At 43.6% G+C, this 19,714-nt stretch overlaps 1 protein-coding gene across 2 annotated transcripts; it reads right to left on the bottom strand.

Moving 5' to 3' along the window:
- Window positions 1-936: 936 nt before the first annotated feature.
- On the bottom strand, window positions 937-19,687 carry ZNF850 (zinc finger protein 850). Of its 2 annotated transcripts, XM_003937400.4 has the most exons (5): window positions 19,373-19,687; window positions 11,867-11,947; window positions 11,573-11,699; window positions 10,598-10,693; window positions 937-6,596 (listed from the first exon to the last, which is right to left on the bottom strand). In XM_003937400.4, exons 2-5 carry the CDS (start codon window positions 11,900-11,902, stop codon window positions 3,565-3,567), a joined length of 3,291 nt encoding a protein of 1,096 aa, XP_003937449.1. In that variant the 5' UTR covers window positions 11,903-11,947; window positions 19,373-19,687; the 3' UTR covers window positions 937-3,564. The 2 variants fall into 2 exon arrangements, with proteins under 2 accessions (XP_003937449.1, XP_074242580.1); XM_074386479.1 differs by lacking the exon at window positions 19,373-19,687 and having other exon boundaries at window positions 11,867-16,769.
- Window positions 19,688-19,714: the final 27 nt, after the last annotated feature.

Below are 19,714 nucleotides of genomic sequence, written 5' to 3' on the forward strand. Positions count from 1 at the left end.
GACCAGACTTGGGCAACATAACAAGACCTCATCTCTACAGAAAATACAAAAATTAGCTGAGTGTGGTGGCCCATGCCTACAGACAGCTACACTTGAGGCTGAGGTGGAAGGATCACTTGAGCCTGACAGGTTGAGGCTGTAGTGAGCCATGATCATGCCACTTCACTCTAGGTTGGGTGACAGAGATAGACGCCCATTTCAAAGAAAAGAGAGGTCTGGCATGGTGGCTCACACCTGTAATCCCAGCACTTTGGGAGGCCAAGGTGAGTGGATCACCTGAGGTTGGGAGTTTGAGACCAGCCTGACCAACATGGAGAAACCATGTCTCTATTAAAAATACAAAAGCAGCCAGATGTGGTGGTACATACCCATAATCCCAGCTACTCAGGAGGCTGAGGCAGGAGAATTTCTTGAACCTGGGAGGTGGAGGTTGCAGTGAGCTGAGATCACGCCACTGCACTCCAGTCTGGGGGACAGAGAGAGACTCCATTTCAAAAAGCAAACAACAAAAGAAAGTCCTTTGGCCAGGCATGATGGCTCACACCTGTAATCCCAGCACTTGGGGAGGCTGAGGAGGGTGGATTGCTTGAGCCCAGAGGTTCTACACCAGCCTCGACATCATAGCAAAACCCCACCTCTACAAAAAATACAAAAATGTGCCAGGCATGGTAGTGCACACCTGTAGTCCCAACTACTCGGGAGGCTGAAGTGGAAGGATTTATTGAGCCTGGAGGTTGAGGCTGCAGTGAGCAGTGATAATGCCACTGCATTCAAGCCTGGTAACAGAGTGAGAGACCCTGAAAAAACAAAAACAACAACAAAAAAAAAACGCCCTTACAGAAAGGGTCAAGATGAGGAAACTAATTAGTGCTGTAGACATTCATACTATACATATGATCCAAGCTACAAGGACAAATTAAGAAATAAGGCATATAGAAAGGAATAGACAAACATTTTTATTTACAAATAATACCGACATCTTTCTAGACAATTCAATCTCATGAAGAAACCATTTGATCTGCTAGTTTATCAATGTTACAATCCTTAGACAAAAAAACAGCATTTAGTACAGAGTAATAGTAGTCAATTACATACATAACAGAAAAAGTATCCCAATCGTAATATAAACAAAAAAATCATCTAGAAATAAGTAAAATAAGAAATTTGTAAACCTTTATGCTAAAAATATAAAGACTTACTAAAGCACCTAAAAGAATACCTACTGAATCATAGAGATATACCAGGTACAGGAAGAGAAAAACTCAATGCCATAAGATGTCAGTAATGATTCTTCTTTCCAACACTGTGGCAGACTAGAAATATTGAAAGTCCTCTATTAAAATGATTTACCCCAAATAGATCATCTTTGGTTGATAAGAATATACAGGTGATCTTTCTGTTTTCATTGTGCTTTTCTCTGCTCTTTAAAAAATTATTTCTCCCTACTTTTTTGACAAAAAGAGTAAAAATATGGAGTATTGGCTGAGCACAGTGGCTCACACCTCTAAAGTCCCAGCACCTAGGAGGCTGAGGTGGGAGGATCACTTGAGCCCAGGAGTTCAAGACCATCCTGGCAACATGATGAAACCCTTTCTCTACAAAAAATACAAAAATTAGCTCTGTGTGGTGGTGTGCACTTGTAGTCCCAGCTACTCGGGAGGCTGAGGTGGGGGATCAATTGAGCCGGGGAAGTTGAGGCTGCAGTGAGCCGAGATTGTGCCATTGCACTCCAGCCTGGGCAACACAGCAAAACCCTGTCACACACGAAAAAGACAACTGTGAATTATAAAAAGCACTCTTCCATCTTCACTCTCTCTATACATATTTATGTTTAAATACTGCCAAGGAACCCGTACCAAAAACATGGAGAAGGAATAATAAATGACAGAGTAAGAATTTGAGAACAAACATTTGATTTGTTTCAATAAATTGAGACAAACCTCAACTGACTACAGATTGATACAAAAGAATCAGTTGAGACAAAGCCTCAATTGATTAACCTTAAAATAACCTTCTTAAAAGGTTGTTTTATCATCCTTAATGGTTAAGATATATATTTTTAAAATCATCCATAGCATATTAGTAAAAGTAGAAATGGATAGATCAGTGAGCTGTAGAGATGTGTTAACTTTTTTAAATGGAAGTATAATTTAAATAGAATGAAATACAATAATCTGAAGTACATAGTGGATGAGTTTTTAAGTTTTCATCAACTTTATGGAAGTACAATTTATGTACAATAAAATCCAACCAGATATCTACATTCATGCAAATACCAACTTGTCAGAAATGCCTTTCCTGGCCGGGCACGGTGACTCACGCCTGTAATCCAAGCACTTTGGAGGCCAAGGCGGGCGGATCACCTGAGGTTGGGAGTTCAAGACCAGCCTGACCAACATGGTGAAACCCCGTCTTTGTAAAAGAAAATTAAAATTAAGGCTGGGTGCGGTGGCTCATGCCTGTAATCCCAGCACTTTGGGAGGCCGAGGCGGGTGGATCACGAGGTCAGGAGATCAAGACCAACCTGGTCAACATGGTGAAACCCTGTCTCTACTAAAAATACAAAAAATGAGCTGGGCATGGTGGCACGTGCCAGTAATCCCAGCTACTCAGGAGGCTGAGGCAGGAGAATTGCTTGAACCCAGGAGGCGGAGGTTGCAGTGAACCGAGATTGCGCCATTGTACTCCAGCCTGGGTAACAAGAGTCAAACTCCGTCTCAAAAAAAAAAAAAAAGAAAATTAAAATTAAAAAAAAGAAATGCCTTTCCTGACCACCTTAGCCAAATTAGCCCTGCCCACCCCATTTTTCTCTAATCCCTTACCTTACCTTTATAGCACACATACAGCCTGGTTCTATATTACATATATAATATATTTGTTTGTTACTCTGTCTACTATACTTAAAGCAAACTCCAAAACAACAAAGTTCTTATTTTTCTTACACACTATATTGTATCAACAGTTCCTAACACAGGGATGGCTCAGAGTGTGCACTCAAGAAATATTGAATATATTGATGCATGAGTTTCTTTGGAAATATATGTATGTCTAAATATTTTTAAAGGAGCTGGAACCAGGTACAGTGGCTCATGCCTGTAATCTCAACACTTTGAGAGGCCAAGGCGGGTGGATCACTTGAGGTCAGGAGTTCGAAACCAGCCTGGCCAACATGGGGAAACCCCATCTCTACTAAAAATATGAGCAACAAGAGTGAGACTCCATCTCAAAACAAACAGAAAAACTAATACTATCAACATTTTATCATTTAATAATTTTGGCACAGAGAGTTTACATAATTAGCCAAATGTCACATAGGTAGTAAATGGTTGTCATTTGTCATTGACCACATTCTCTAATATGAATTTGTATTTCAACAAGCTTTGAGTCATGATAGAAAACTCATTTACATTCGTTATCAACTTCTTTCAGTATTAAATTTCCTAATTTTGAAAAAAGTGAATATGAAGTAAAAGGAATTCCCACATCCATTGTGTTTGACCCACATATGGAATCTGCTGATGATCCATGTCAAACTAATGGCATGAGAATGGTTTCCTACATTAATTATGTTAGGTCATGAATTCTCCGATGTTGAGTTAGCTGTGTAAGCTGTCTAAAGGCCTTCCCACATGTCTTACATTCATAAGGCTTCTCACCAGTGTGAATACTGTAATGTCGGCTGAGTCCTGAGGCATAGAAAAAGGCTTTCCCACATTCTGGACATTGATATGTTTTGTCACCGGTATGGATTCGTTTATGTTGACTGAGTTGTGAAGGACATCGAAAGGCCTTCCCACATTCCTTACAATCATAAGGTTTCTCACCAGTGTGAGTTCGCTGATGTCGAATTAGTTCTGAGCCGCAAGTAAAAGATTTTCCACATTCTTTACACTCATAAGGTCTGTCACCAGTATGAATTCTCTGATGTAGAGTAAGGTGTGTACGCTGTCTGAAGGACTTCCCACATGTCTTACATTCATAGGGTTTCTCGCCAGTGTGAATACTGTGATGTTTGGTGAGTCCTGACAAACGGACAAAAGCTTTCCCACATTCCTGACATTGATAAGGTTTCTCACCAGTGTGGATTCGTTGATGTTGAGTAAGTTTTGAACGACGTCTAAAGGCCTTCCCACATTCTTTACAATCATAGGGTTTCTCACCAGTGTGGATTTGCTGATGTTGAATTAGTGCTGAGCGAAAAGTAAAATATTTTCCACATTCCTTACAATGATAGGGTTTCTCACCAGTGTGAATTCGCTGATGTTCAATTAGTGTAGAGTGAGAAGTAAAAGATTTTCCACATTCCGTACAATCATAGCGTTTCTCACCAGTGTGAATTGGCCGATGTTGAATTAGTGCTGAGCGAAGAGTAAAAGATTTCCCACATTCCTTACAGTGATAGGGTTTTTCACCAGTGTGCGTTCGCTGATGTTGAGTTAGTGTTGAATTAGAAGTAAAAGATTTCCCACATTCCTTACAATCATAGAGTTTCTCACTAGTGTGAATTCGCTGATGTTGAATTAGTGTTGAATGAGAAGTAAAAGATTTCCCACGTTCCTTATCATCATAAAGTTCCTCACCAGTGTGTGTTTGCTGACGTTGAATCAGTGTTGAGCGAGAAGTAGATTTCCCACGTTCCTTACAATCATAGAGTTTCTCGCCAGTGTGATTTTGCTGATGTTGAATTAGTCCTGAGCAGAAAGTAAAAGATTTCCCACATTCTTTACATTCATAAGGTTTCTCACCAGTATGAATTCTCCGGTGTTGATTAAGATATGTACGCTGTGTAAAGGCCTTCCCACATTCTGGACATTCATAGGGTTTCTCACCAGTGTGAATTCTGTGATGTTGGGTGAGTCCTGAGACACTGGTAAAGGCTTTCCCACATTCCTGACATTGGTAAGATTTCTCACCAGTATGGATCTGTTGATGTTGAGTAAGTCGTAAACGAAGTCTAAAGGTCTTGCCACATTCCTTACACTCATAGGGTTTCTCACCAGTGTGAATTTGCTGATGTTGAATTAGTGTTGAGCCAACAGTAAAAGATTTTCCACATTCCTTACAATTATAAGGTTTCTCACCAGTGTGAATTCGCTGATGGTGAATCAGTGCTGAGCGAAAAGTAAAAGATTTTCCACATTCTTTACAATCATGGGGTTTCTCACCAGTGTGAATTGCCTGATGTCCAATTAGCCCTGAGCGAAAAGTAAAAGATTTTCCACATTCTTTACAATGATAGGGTTTCTCACCAGTGTGAATTCGTTGATGCTGAAGTAGTGCTGAGCCAGAAGCAAAAGATTTCCCACATTCCTTACAATCATAGGGTTTCTCACCAGTGTGAATTTGCTGATGTCGATTTCGTGTTGAGCGAAAAGTAAAAGATTTTCCACATTCCTTACAACAATAAGGTTTCTCACCAGTGTGAATTCGCTGATGTTGAAGTAGCGCTGAGGCCGAAGCAAAAGATTTCCCACATTCCTTACAATCATAGGGTTTCTCACCAGTGTGAATTCGCTGATGTTGAATTAGTGATGAGCCAGCAGTAAAAGATTTTCCACATTCTTTACAATCATAGGGTTTCTCACCAGTGTGAATTGTCTGATGTCCAATTAACCCTGAGCGAAAAGTAAAAGATTTTCCACAATCCTTACAATGATAGGGTTTCTCACCAGTGTGAATTCGCTGATGTCGAATCAGTGCTGAGCGAAAAGTAAAAGATTTTCCACATTCCTTACACTCATAGGGTTTCTCACCAGTGTGAATTCGCTGATGTCTAATTAATGCTGAGACTGAAACAAAAGATTTTCCACATTCCTTACAATCATAAGGTTTTTCAGCAGTGTGAATTCGCTGGTGTCGAATTAGTGTTGAGCGAACAGTAAAAGATTTTCCACATTCCTTACAATGATAGGGTTTCTCACCAGTGTGAATTTGCTGATGTTGATTTAGTGTTGAGCCAGAAGTAAAAGATTTTCCACATTCTTTACATTGATAAGGTTTATCACCAGTATTAATTCTCTGATGTTGAGTAGGGTGTGCAGACGGTCTAAAGGCCTTCACAGATTCCTGACACTCATGGGGTCTCTCATCTGTATGAATTTTCTGGTGTTGGATAAGATGTGAACCAGAAACAAAAGCTTTTCCATATTCTTTATATGCATAGGGCTTTTCCCTAGTATGAATTCTCTGATGTTTAACAAGACAGGAAAAATGACCAAAGGCCTTCTCACACTCCTTACATTTATAGAGTTTTTCACTAGTATGGGTTTCTTGCTCTTGTGTAAGTTCTGAGCCATACTTAAGAGCCATAGATTCTGTGGATTTATATACTTTCTCTCCAGGATGAATCTGATGCAGAGTGAGAGATGTCTGTAGGCAGAAAGTTGGCATTTTTTCATAAGTCATTAATGCTTTTTCCAAATGTCGCTCCTGATTTATACCTTGTTGCTCAAACTGGCCTTTGTTTTCCCAGTCATCTCTGATACTGGAGCCCACAAGGCTATGACGTTTTTCCATTCTTACCCACTGAGATGATGTTACTTCATAGATTTCTTTTGGCAGACGTGAATATTTGGTCTTACATCTGAACTCCAAGTCTGAAAAATAATCAGAAAGCAAAAACATAGTGTTTCCTTGTTGATTAGAAATAAAAATATCTATGTTAGAAAGGGGAGACAAACTGAAAATAATGAAATAATCTTTACTCCTTAAGAAGTAAAGACAGGTTGGGTGTGGTGGCTCATGCCTGTACTCCCAGCACTTTGGGAATCTGAGACAGGAGGACTGCCTGAGCCCAGGATTTCAAGGGTACAGTGAGCTATGACTGTGCCACTGCACTCCATCCTGGGTGACAGAGCAAGACCCTGCCTCAAAAAAAAAAAGGAAAGATGGTATGCATATATAGTGATAGTAGGTGCCCTTATATCATGTGATGAGAACAGCAGTTTATCTCTGTGTGCTTCCTTCTAAAAAATGCTGAACTCCAAGGCCAGGCGCGGTGGCTCACGCCTGTAATCCCAGCACTTTGGGAGGCCGAGGAGGGTGGATCACGAGGTCAAGAGATCGAGACCATCCTGGTCAACATGGTGAAACCCCGTCTCTACTAAAAATTCAGAAAATTAGCTGGGCATGGTGGCACGTGCCTGTAATCCCAGCTACTCAGGAGCCTGAGGCAGGAGAATTGCCTGAACCCAGGAGGCGGAGGTTGTGGTGAGCCAAGATCGCGCCATTGCACTCCAGCCTGGGTAACAAGAGCGAAACTCTGTCTCAAAAAAAAAAAAAAATGCTGAACTCCAGTCTAATCACTGGAAAAACACTAGGCAAGTCCCAAAATTAGAGACAATCTACAAAATACCTGGCCAGAACTCTCGAAAACTATTGAGATAATCACAAACAAGGAAAGCCTGAAAAGCTGTCAAAGCAAAGAGGAGCCAAGGGAGACATGATGACTCAATATAATGTGTTATCCTAGATGAGATCCTAGAATAGAAAAAAAGGACATTAGGTAAAAGCTAAGGAAATCTCAGTAATTAGGGGCTTTCATTAATAATAATAGAGCTCAGCACCATAGGAGAGATAAAGAATAATAATAACATTGCTTCAACAATATTATTATTGGATAGGATCAACATTCATTCATTATGACAAATGTACAAATATAAGATGTTAATGGGAAACTACATGTGATGTATATGGGAAGTCTCTGCACTAACCTGTAGCTTTTTTGTAAATCTATACTAAAACCTAAAGTTTACTTTTTTAAAGTGAGAAAGTAACATTTCATTAGCAAAAAGGCCAAGCAAATTTTTGTAAAAGACACAAATGGGGTCTAAAAATTAACACATGAATCATTGAAACTTAAAATTCAATGAATGAATTTGAATTGGCAATGTAAGACTGCAATCATGATTTTTAAAAAATACTTTCCATCTTCATCTGTTGAAGTCTTAGAAACAACCAGTCCAGTAGCAATGAACACGCTAATGACAGATGACAGATTACTGTCTCTAAATACCATCTTTTACCACACAGAACCTGGGCTCCTTGGAGCATCTTGGCATTAGGACAGAAAGTGTGCATTATGTACATCGAAAAAGCTGGCATATTAAAAAAGCAAAGAAGCTATTCAAGACTCTTAGGGTCATGTCAAATAGATTCAGGAACCATTGTGAAGAGTGTCTTATTGGCCTAAGTTGGGACAAGTTGAGCATGAATTCAAGAATAATAACTGTAATCGTTGTAATGTAGTTACAATAATCACATCAAATATTTTTAAAATCTGTATGTTCATAAGGACACCTGTTTTGTTTTTTTTTTTTTTTGAGATGGAGTTTTGCTCTTGTTGCCCAGGCTGGAGTGCAATGGCGCGATCTCGGCTCACCGCAACCTCTGCCTCCTGGGTTCAGGCAATTTTCCTGCCTCAGCCTCCTGAGTAGCTGGGATTACAAGCATGCGCCACCATGCCCAGCTAATTTTTTGTATTTTTAGTAGAGATGGGGTTTCACCATGTTGACCAGGATGGTCTCGATCTCTTGACCTTGTGATCCACCCACCTCGGCCTCCCAAAGTGCTGGGATTACAGGCGTGAGCCACCGCGCCCGGCCCAGGACACCTGTTTTTAAATTACCTGGTAATTTTGGGGGATGAGATGAGGAATGGCTGCTATCACAAAAAGAGAAGCAACCAGACATGTGCTTCTTGATGAAATATACAATAGTTTATAGGAAAGAAAGGAGTAAAGGGAAGGGAGCTACATGTTAAACAACAGATGATTCAGTTTCTTCAACATATAAATTTCAAGGAGAAAAGGAGAGAGAAAAAGAAAACAACAAAACCTCTCCAGAATGGTTAAATAATTGGAAACCCAAAAGGAAGGTTAACAGTCATAAAGAAAAGTCAAAGATCTCATTAGCCTTCCTGAAAGTAATACTGAAAGAACAGGGATCAAACCATATTCAAGATGGAACAGCTAAAATTTTCAGAAGTGATGAGATTTTCTAAAAAAAAATCTGAGTCAGGTCATGAGTGCCATGGATGGTAAATTTTAAAAGTTCTACAGGGCCAAGCACGGTGGCACATGTCTATAATCTCAGCACTTTGGGAGTCTGAGGCAGGTGGATCACTTGAGGTCTGGAGTTCAAGACCAGCCTGGTCAACATGGCAAAACCACAACGTTACTAAAAATGCAAAATAAGGCAGGCACGGTGGTGCATGCCTGAATTCCCAGCTACTCAAAAAAAAAAAAAAGTGAATGAGGCTGGGTGCAGTAGCTCACACCTGTAATCCCAGTACTTTGGGAGGCCAAGGCAGGTTGATCACTTGAGGTCAAGAGTTCAAGACTAGCCTGGCCAACATGGTAAAACCCTGTCTCTACTAAAAATACAAAAATTGGCTGGGCATGGTGGCACGCACTTGTAATCCCAGCTACTCAGGAGGCTGAGGCAGGAGAATTGCTTGAACCCAGAAGGCAAAGGTTGCAGTGAGCCAAGATTGTGCCACTGCACTCCAGCCTGGGTGACAGAGTAAGACATCATCTCAGAAAAATTAAAGAAAAAGTGAATGAATATCCATTGATGCATGAAATGGCTACATCAAAGGAAAATTAGCTAAGAAAAGACAAGACAAAAAGAAGTCAAGGATCAGTATGAAAAATAAATATATCTTAAAAGATTAAAAAAAAAAAAAAAAAAAACAATGTGAGCTTAAATTTCAAAGGGAAAAAAGTAGCTCTAAGATACAGGAAACAGGATGGCTCCTGAAGAAGGAAACTTTATTCTTTGAAATCGGGGCCGGGCGCGGTGGCTCAAGCCTGTAATCCCAGCACTTTGGGAGGCCGAGGCGGGTGGATCACGAGGTCGAGAGATCGAGACCATCCTGGTCAACATGGTGAAACCCCGTCTCTACTAAAAAAATACAAAAAATTAGCTGGGCATGGTGGCACGTGCCTGTAATCTCAGCTACTCAGGAGGCTGAGGCAGGAGAATTGCCTGAACCCAGGAGGCGGAGGTTGCGGTGAGCCGAGATCGCGCCATTGCACTCCAGCCTGGGTAACAAGAGCGAAACTCCGTCTCAAAAAAGAAAAAAAAAAAAAAAGAAATCGGAAGAAATGACAAGAGGTGGAAGTAAAAGGGGGTTCTTGGCCGGGTGCAGTGACTCACACCTGTAATCCCAGCACTTTGGGAGGCCAGAGCAGGTGGATCATCTGAGATCAGGAGTTCGAGTCCAGCCTAGCCAATATGGCGAAACCCCATCTCTACTAAAAATATAAAAATTAGCTGGGTTTGGTGCTGGAAGCCTATGATGCCAGTTCCTCCAGAGACTGAGGCAGGAGAATCGCTTCAATCCAGGGGCAGAGGTTGCAGTAAGCCAAGATTGTGCCACTGTACTCCAGCCTGGGCAACTGAGCAAGACTCTTTCTCAAAGAAATTTAAAAAGTTGAGAGTGGGTATCTTGACTTTTTTCCATGTGTCTTAGGCCAAAATGCTTGCATGGGACTTTGGGGAAGAGATTCCACCATAAATATTTTTATGGTGCTGCCCCTCTGACAGGCTGGATTCTAAACAGCCGTGCCTTCCCCATCTGCTCAGTCCTTACTCACCTGGGCACCATCCTCCCAAGACGTCCCTTGAAACCATCCAGGGCTCTTTACCTTGCTCCAGTAAGGAAATCACATCAGGCTTTGGGATAGAGAGACCTGTTTAGAAGAAAAGAAGTAAGATGGTCTGGCATGGTGGCTTACTTCCGTAATCCCAGCACTGTGGGAGACCAAGGTGGGTGGATTGCTTGAGGTCAGGAGTTCAAGGCCAGTCTGACCAACATGGTGAAACCATCTCAACTAAAAATATAAAAATTAGCCAGCTGTGGTGGCGGTTGCCTGTAATCCCAGCTACTTGGGAGGCTGAGGCAGGAGAATTGCTTGAACTTGGGAGACAAAGGTTGCAGTAAACTGAGACTATGCCACTGCACTCCAGACTGGGTGACAGAGTGAGACTTCATCTCAAAAAGAAAAAGAAAAGAACTAAGTAAGTAAGACATACCCTTGCTGTTACTGAATTCAGAGTTATTCCCTTAATCCTCATGAAGGACTAGAGGAAGGTGTAAAGGTCTGAAGCATGGAGAAGATGGAGGGACCCCAGAGGGCTGCCCATCTCTTAATCTACAAAACACAAAACAATTCTCTAGGCAACAGGTGAAAATTCACCCATACAACTGAAAGGTGCATCCAGCTGGGCGCGGTGGCTCACGCCTGTAATCCCAGCACTTTGTAGGGCCAAGGCGGGTGGATCACCTGAGGTCAGAAGTTCAAGACCAGCCTGACCAACATGGAGAAACTCTGTCTCTACCAAAAATACAAAATTAGCTGAGCATGGTAGCACATGCCTATAATCCCAGCTACACAGGAAGCTGAGGCAGGAGAATCGCTTGAACCTGGGAGGTGGAGATTGCAGTGAGCCAGGATTGTGTCATTGCACACCAGCCTGAGCAACAAGAGTGAAACTCCGTCTCAAAAAAAGAAATGAAATAAAAAGGTGCAGCCAAAATTCATGAGTTATTTGGGGATAGACATCCTTACCTAGTGAGAGCAGGCTGTTGTAGGTCTCCATCATTACATCTCTGTATAAGTCCTTTTGAGCAGAATTCAGGCACTCCCATTCCTCCTGAGAGAAGTCTATAGACAGATCCTGGAACCTGACCAACCCCTGAAATGACAAACCCATGCAGTGCTGTTGAAATTAAAGGAAAGGTTTTTAAGATGAAGGCGGAGATGGAAAGGGTGCTCAAAGTTGGAGAGAATATTATACTGAGCAGACTGGCTAGGCTGAGAGTGGGGAAGAGTAACAAAATTAGTGTAACTTCAACAAAGTACCTCCATGTTCATGGATCTTCCTGTTGCTGCCAGCATACCTCCTTCATAATATGGGACATTCCCAATATTCCATGGTTTGCGCTGGGAATGAATAAAACACATTGATATATTATTTCCCAAGTAAATGAAATAAAGCACACAGCAAGCTGTAGGCCTAGCAAAGCTGAAAGAATATTACAGTCAACATCTGATATGCAAATTATTTACAACAAACTCTTAATAAAAACAGGCACTCCTCCCTTCCCATTTTCTTTCTTTTTTTTCCCTCTTCTCTTAGTTTTCATTTTTGTTTTGAGACAGGGTCTCCTTCTGTTGCCCAGGCTGGAGTGCAGTGGCACAATCATAGCTCACTGCAGCCTCAACCTTCCAGGCTCAGGTGATCCTCCCATTTCAGCCTCTGTGTTAGCTTAGACTATAGACATGTGCCACCCTGCCCAGCTAGTTTTTTGTATTTTTAGTAGAAACAAGGTTTTGCCATTTCCCCAGGCTGCTCTCAAACTCCTGAGCTCAAGCAATCCACCTGCTTTGGCCTCCCAAAGTGCTAGGATTAGAGGCATGAGCCACCACACCCAGCCTTTTCTCATTTCCTAAAGGAAGACAAGATCTTTCAAAAATATCTACAAAAAGCTTAAAAACCTCTGCTGCATTTTTGATAATTAGAACTTCGATAAAATAGTATAGATAGTACTTTGATAATTAAATGTACATTGGCTAGGTGTGGTAACTCACACCTGTAGTCACAGCACTGTGGGAGGCCAAGGCAGGTGAATTGTTTGAGCTTAGGAGTTCAAGACCAAGACCAACCTGGGCAACATGGCAAAACCCCATCTCTAAAAAATATATATAATATACAAATTAGTCAGATGTGGTGGCATATGCCTGTAGTCCCAGCTACTTGGAAGACTAAGGTAGGAGAATTGCTTGAGCCCAGGAGGCTGAGGCTGCAGTTAGCTGTGATCCTGCCACTCCACGCTAGCATAGGCAGCAGAGCAACATTCTGTCTCAAAAAAAAAAAAAAAAAAGTGGTTATCTTGGTAGGAATAAACTGGACACAGGCCAGACAAGAGTTACAAGGGCATCCTGTGAGACACCTGGTCACGGGTCAAACACTTGAGCATTAGGCCGTGGGTCAGGAAAAAGAAATGTCCTGTGAAAGGCCACTGTAAAGGCCTACAAGCCCCACCCCTAGAGCCCCATTAGGTTGAGGCTAGAGTTCATAGTCATTCTCCTGAAAGAGACCTCAAGATCCAATTAGAAGAAAACTATAATATTTGTTATAAAGAAGCCATTTTCCGAGGAGTAGTTCAAAGATATATAGTCTTTTTTTGGATATAAAACAAAATCTCAAGATATGCCAAAACTATTTTGCTTTTACTGAATAATTTTTGTGCACATGTGTTGTTACTTTGGCTGCAAGTGGCTAACAAGCTCTGATTTTCTTTCCTTTTTTTTATTTTGAGACAGAGTCTCGCTCTGTCACCCAGGCTGGAGTGCAATGGCCTGATCTCAGCTCACAGTAATCTCAGCCTCCTGAGTAGCTGGAATTACAAGCATCCACCACAATGCCTGGCTAATTTTTGTATTTTTAGTAGAGACAGGGTTTCACTATGTTGCTGAGACTGGTCTCGAACTCCTGGCCTCAAGTGATCCACCCACCTTGGCTTGCAAAGTACTGGGATTACAGGCGTGAGCCATGCTGCCCAGCCAACTCTCTTTCTAACTTTCCCCATGTATTAGGGTCACACTGGGAAAAAACAGGTCAGAGCCATTGGAGCCACATGTACAAATGTGCAGTAGCTCTGCTGGCAACACTGCTGCTTGCTTTGGCTCTTAGAACAGATGAGTTCAGCACTTGTCTGCCCTTGCTCTAGCTGTCACTGTGTCCCCCACAACAGATGCACAATCATTTCACTCCGTTAGTTCACTTTGGATATAACACCATTAGATTAAAACCAGCAAGCCAAAAAGCAAACTTGAGGAAATGTATTCACATCCACAGGGTTCTCATACGGTCAGTATCATGTACACATGACAGGACTGTGGTTGCAGGGGGCAGAATGAAGTGTCATCCTTAACTGGCCATCCAATGTCATCAGCATGAACAGGAGGACTTTATAGGATATTATCTGATGTTTTCTAAATATTACCTTACAAATGTTCCTTTATTTATAACTTAAGGACAGGGACCATGTCTTTTAAAGCTTTATATATCCTCAAGTAAAGGCTTTTCATATTCAATCCATTAATAATATCTAGTGGCTGACCTGGAAATTCCATTTCTAGGAACTTATCCAAAGAATTTTTTTTTTTGAGACAAGTCTCAATCTGTGGCCGATACTAGAGTGCAGTGAAGTGATCATAGCTCACTGTAACCTCTGCCTCCTGGGTTCAAGGATTCTTGTGCCTCAGCCACCAAAGTAGCTGGGAATACAGCACACACCACCACACCTGGCTTATTTTTTTTGATATTTTTGGTAGAGACATAATTTCACCATGTTGGCCAGACTGGTCTCAAACTTCTGGCCTCAAGCGATCCATCCAACTTGGGCCTCCCAAAGTGTTGGGATTACCGGCATGAGCCACCGAGCCAAGCCAGAGAATTTTGAAAGTATGAAGTTGTATGCAGAAGAATGTTTCTCAAAGACAAAAATCAAAAAATGTGAAACTAGTCTTGTTGGTTGATGTATAATACTTTGTAATAGGAAAGACATGCATTATTGAGGGAGTCAGGCAAAAGAAAAAAAAAAGAAGAAGAAAAGGAAGAAAAAGAAAATTACTGTTAGGACTTAAAGCTATTTCTCCCCATCTGTTTTCCATACGCAGAACAATGCAGATGTGACCACAGTACACATGTAATTTTGAAATATGTTCTTCACATTTGATTTTTTTCTTGTCATCATAAAAACCTCATACATGGCATTTAAATGTCCGCCAATTCTATTCTGACACTATCTCATCCCACAGGTTGAGGGCTCAGTCCCCAAAACTGCTTACCTTTGAGACACCAGTCACAAGTCCCAGCCTCTGGAACTTCTGACTGATGAGTTTGATTTGTGGTTCCTACAACCCCCTCTTTGGGTTCAATTAATTTGCTAGAATAGAATGGCTCACAGATCTCAGGGAAACACATTTACTGGCTGATTATAAGGATATTCCAAAGGATACAGATGAAGAGATGCCTAGGGTGAGCTCTGGGGGAAGGGGCACAGAGCTTCTATGCCCTCCCTGGTCACAACCCTCCAGGAACCTCCACATGTTCAGCTGTCTGGAAGCTCTCCAAATCCATTCTTTTTGGGTTTGTAAGTAGGCTTCATTACATAGGCATGATTGATTAAACCATTGGCCACTTGCCGTCAACTTAATCCTCAGTCCCCTCCATTCCCCAGAGGTGGGAGGGTAGGCTGAAAGTCGCAACCATCTAATCCTGCCTTGGTCTTTCTGACGACCAGCCCCCATCAAAGCTATTGGTCAACCACTAAAACCACTAACATATAAAAAGCCAAAGGCCAAAGGCTCACTGTAACCTCTGCCTCCTGGGTTCAAGAAATTCTCCTATTTCAGCCTCCAGAGTAGCTGAGATTATAGGCATGTGCCACCATGCCCGGCTAATTTTTTGTATTTTTAGTAGAGACAGAGTGTCACTATGTTGGCCAGACTGGTCTTGAACTCCCGACCTCATGATCTGCCCACCTCGGCCTCCCAAAGTGCTGGTATTACAGGTGTGAGCCACCGCACCCAGCCCTGAGAATTTAATGCAATACAGATGTGGACACTGGCCCAAGCATTTCCGCACCAATGACTGGGCAAATCTCTGGTCCTGTTGGTACAAACTATTGATCAAGCCCCCAATCTCATTCCTACCCCTAAAATATAGCAAATTAAAAGATCTTGTCACCTATTTGGATGAGATTAACACCATCCCATAAACTGCATGGCTTTCAATCCCAGGGCTATGGTGTATATTGCTACATAGAATATGCACTAATCTTCTCTTCAGTAATTGAGTTGTTAGGATAAAGTCTCTTGTCTTTGCCTCACTAGGCCAGCAGAAATCTTAAGAGGAGACTCTGCACACAGGATAAACAGCCAAATTAATACTAAGGTAGACAGGACATATAGGACACCCAGTCTTTAACCCTAGGACCTCCATTATATAGTCCAATGGGAAGTACAGGTCTTTTGAATGGGCTTTTGGTAGGCAGGAATTGTCAGAAAAGGGAGAAAAAACTGTTCTGAAAAAAACGACTTAAGGGAAGAAAGAAAAAACCACCTGCTCAGCACAGTGGCTCGTGTTTCTTATCCCTTTGGGAGGCCGAGGCAGCAGATCACTTGAGGTCAGAAGTTTCAGACCAGTCTGGCCAACATAGTGACACTCTGTCTACTAAAAATACAAAAAAATTAGCCAGGTGTGGTGGCATGCACCTGTAGTTGCAGCTACTCGAAAGACAGGCACACAAACTGCTTGAACCTAGGGGCAGGGACAGAGCTTGAAGTGAGCCAAGACTGTGCCACTGTACTGCTGCCTAGGCAACAGAGCAAGGCTCTGTCTCTAAAAAGAAAAAAAAGAAAAAAAAAAAAACCCAAAGCACTTTGAGCTTGAGCTTGGTCTTCAGGTGCCCAGTAACCATTCTTTCCTCTTTCTCTTTGTAACAGAACTGTTCAAAGAAATTAAGCTGGGTGGAGTAGCTAACGCCTATAATCCCAGCACTTTGGGAGGCCAAGGAAGGCTGATCGCTTGAGTCTAGGAATTTCAGACTAGCCTGGGCGATATGGCAAAATCTCTACAAGAAATGCCAAAATAGGCCGGGCACGGTGGCTCAAGCCTGTAATCCCAGCACTTTGGGAGGCCAAGGCGGGTGGATCACGAGGTCAAGAGATCGAGACCATCCTGGTCAACATGGTGAAACCCCGTCTCTACTAAAAATACAAAAAATTAGCTGGGCATGGTGGCGCGTGCCTGTAATCCCAGCTACTCGGGAGGCTGAGGCAGGAGAATTGCCTGAACCCAGGAGGCGGAGGTTGCGGTGAGCCGAGATCGCGCCATTGCACTCCAGCCTGGGTAACAAGAGCGAAACTCCTTCTCAAAAAAAAAAAAAAAAAAAAGAAATGCCAAAATAAGTCAGGTGTGGTGGCCTGCGCCTATACTCCCAGCTGCTCTGGAGGCTGAGGTGGGAGGATGGCTTGAGTTGGGAAGGCAGAGGTTGCAGTGAGCCAAGATCACGTCACTGCATTCTAGCCTGTGAGAGAGAAAGAGCCAAAACTCAACTAAAAAAAAAAATTATCCTAGCATGGTGGCACATGCCTGTGGTCCTAGCTACTCAGGAGGCTGAGTTGGGAAAATCACTTGAGCCCGGGAGTTCCAGGCTACAGTGAGCCGTGATCGATCTACTGTACTCCAGCCTGGGTGGCAGAGTGAGACCCTATCTCAGGAAATAAATAGAAATAAGATGGGTTTTTTTTTTATTTTTTTGAAGGAAAAAAAAAGAAACTGGTAAGACACTTATCTTATTTTGAAACCCCAACTGACCAGGTTGGGATGCCCCACCTTTCAAGCCTGCGACTCGCACACAACACACAGGCAGGAGAATGTCAGGGAAGACCGGAGAGTCCAGCACAGTGTAATTACAGGAAAAGGCCAGAATCTATCCTGAGCTCACAGATGTCTCCTGGGAACAGAGTGGTGAAGTCATACCTGCACAATCACAGCACACACACCCCCTGTGCACACACAGTTGCTGTGCCAGATCATGGGGTCATTCATAATCCTACAAACACTTGACCAAGAGTGTTAGTCTCGACATTAGTGCACCACAATGTGGCAGTCTCTCCTTGTTCTCAGTATCGCCTGGAATTCTTTCTCTCAGGGCCAAGAATATTAAGAAGCGTGGATATCACCGGGCGTGCACTTTGGGAGGCCGAGGCGGGTGGATCACGAGGTCAAGAGATGGGGACAAAAAATTAGCTGGGCATGGTGGCGCGTGCCGGTAATCCCAGCTACTCAGGAGGCTGAGGCAGGAGAATTGCCTGAACCCAGGAGAACCCAGGAGGCGGAGGTTGCGGTGAGCCGAGATCGCGCCATTGCACTCCAGCATGGGTAACAAGAGCGAAACTCCGTCTCAAAAAAAAAAAAAAAAAAAAAAAAGAAGCGTGGATATAAAGGATGAGGTTGGAGCGGAATTTTAATAAGCAAAAGAAGAAAGCTCTCCCCTAGCGAAGAGGGGACCCGAAAGAAGGTTGCCAACTTAGGAGGCTGAATCTGGAGTTTTTATGAACGGGGAAGGGGAGGAATGTGCTGGCTGGTCTGCGGGCTGTCTTGGAGAAAGCACTACTCAGCTTGGCCTGGGGACCTTAGCCTGGGACCGATCAAAGGCTGAAATGAAAGTCTGGCCCAGGACCGATCAAGGGCTGAAGTGAAAGTTTGGCCCAGGGCTGATCAGGGACTGAAGTGATAATTGGTAGAGGATCAGTCACAGTCCAAAGCATGTCCAAAAAAGGGAAGTGGCCACTGGAGCCTGTTAGTCCAAGCTGCAGTTTTGGAAGCCCCCGCCATTTCACAGACCATGGTCAGAGGGAAACATTCCACGGGGGTTCGGCGTGTGAGAAATATCCTGCCCAACCGCCTGACTTCCTTATCGCATCCTGCTGGGCAAAGGTCCAAAAAAAATCCTTATCAACATTCTCCCAGGCAACAAGCCATAACCATGCAGATCCCTCCTGCCCAGGCCTGTAATTACTCCAGCCTGTTAGGGGCAATGGCCTCTGGCATTTAGCTGGTCCCCCGCCATTGAGCTGCCAACTCTCTTTCTTTAACCCTTGCCTTCCCTTCAAAACCTAACAGAGCCCACCGTGTACATGCCCACGAAAGAAGCTACTGTTTCCTGGAAGCCCGCCGGTCACACGAAGGACAAAGGCGTTCCTATGCTGGGCCTCGGTCCCTTATCAGTGCAGCTGAGGAATGTCTTTAGGACAACCCCCTGTGCTAGTTTTCCTTATTTGGGCCTGCAGCCTGATTTTTCAGGCAGTTTCTGTTTAAAGGAGTTTTACCAAGAACCCACCCACCCTAACTGCCTGTTTTTTTCTCTCAAGGGGACACACAAAGTCCCAATCGCACACACGCCTCCCCATATCCACTTACCGATTGCCTCACAGCCATCACACTCTCCTCTCTCACACACACCAAGGGGCCACACAAGTTGCACCTGCACAGCCACAGACCTGCAACTCGCGCACACGGTGCTGCACACACACGCAGTCACGCACCCACCCCGGGACCCGCAGCCCCAACCACGCAATCACCGGTTCTCCACATCCGCACACACAGCGCGGCTCGTCCAGAATACACTCAAACATTTCGGGTGCGCAGTCACAAGCGCCCACCTGATCACCCAGAGTCAGCATCACACAGCCACAGTCACCACGAAGACCCACGGCAACCATCGCGATCACACACGCAAACGCCTCTCCTCATCCCTCCACACACAAAAGGACCGGAGCCGGATTCCTCACCCTCAGCTTTCTCTAGTTCCGGTCGGGGACAGCCTGGCCAAGTCGCTCCAGACTCCGACAGGCGGCTGCGGCCAATTCAGCACAGCCAACGATCCCGCCACCTGGCTAAAAGGAAGCCTAAATCTCGCGAGACTTGTCGCGGCCTGCGGGATCCTCTGGGAAATGTAGTCCAGAGCCCTACTGCGGGCTTCCCTGTTCCTTTCATCGCCAAGCCGGGCTTGTTTCCATTTACCGCTTGTCTGCACCGAGGATCGTGAGCCCTCATGCCGAGCGGCTCGCTATGGGGCCAGCTCAGCCGCTGGAGTACCCAGGCCTGATTATCTCTGGCAGCTCTGTTATCTG

Source organism: Saimiri boliviensis, chromosome 14 (assembly GCF_048565385.1).
Source record: "Saimiri boliviensis isolate mSaiBol1 chromosome 14, mSaiBol1.pri, whole genome shotgun sequence".
NCBI classification, from domain to species: domain Eukaryota; kingdom Metazoa; phylum Chordata; class Mammalia; order Primates; family Cebidae; genus Saimiri; species Saimiri boliviensis.

Coding starts and splice junctions, on each gene's coding strand:
- ZNF850 (XM_074386479.1), bottom strand. CDS start 11,968: ATGTGTTTTATTCATTCCCAGCGCAAACCATGGAATATTGGGAATGTC. Junction 10,694..11,572: donor CAACAGCCTGCTCTCACTAG/GTAAGGATGTCT, acceptor TCTTCTAAACAG/GTCTCTCTATCCCAAAGCCT. Junction 6,597..10,597: donor CTTGGGAGGATGGTGCCCAG/GTGAGTAAGGAC, acceptor ATTATTTTTCAG/ACTTGGAGTTCAGATGTAAG.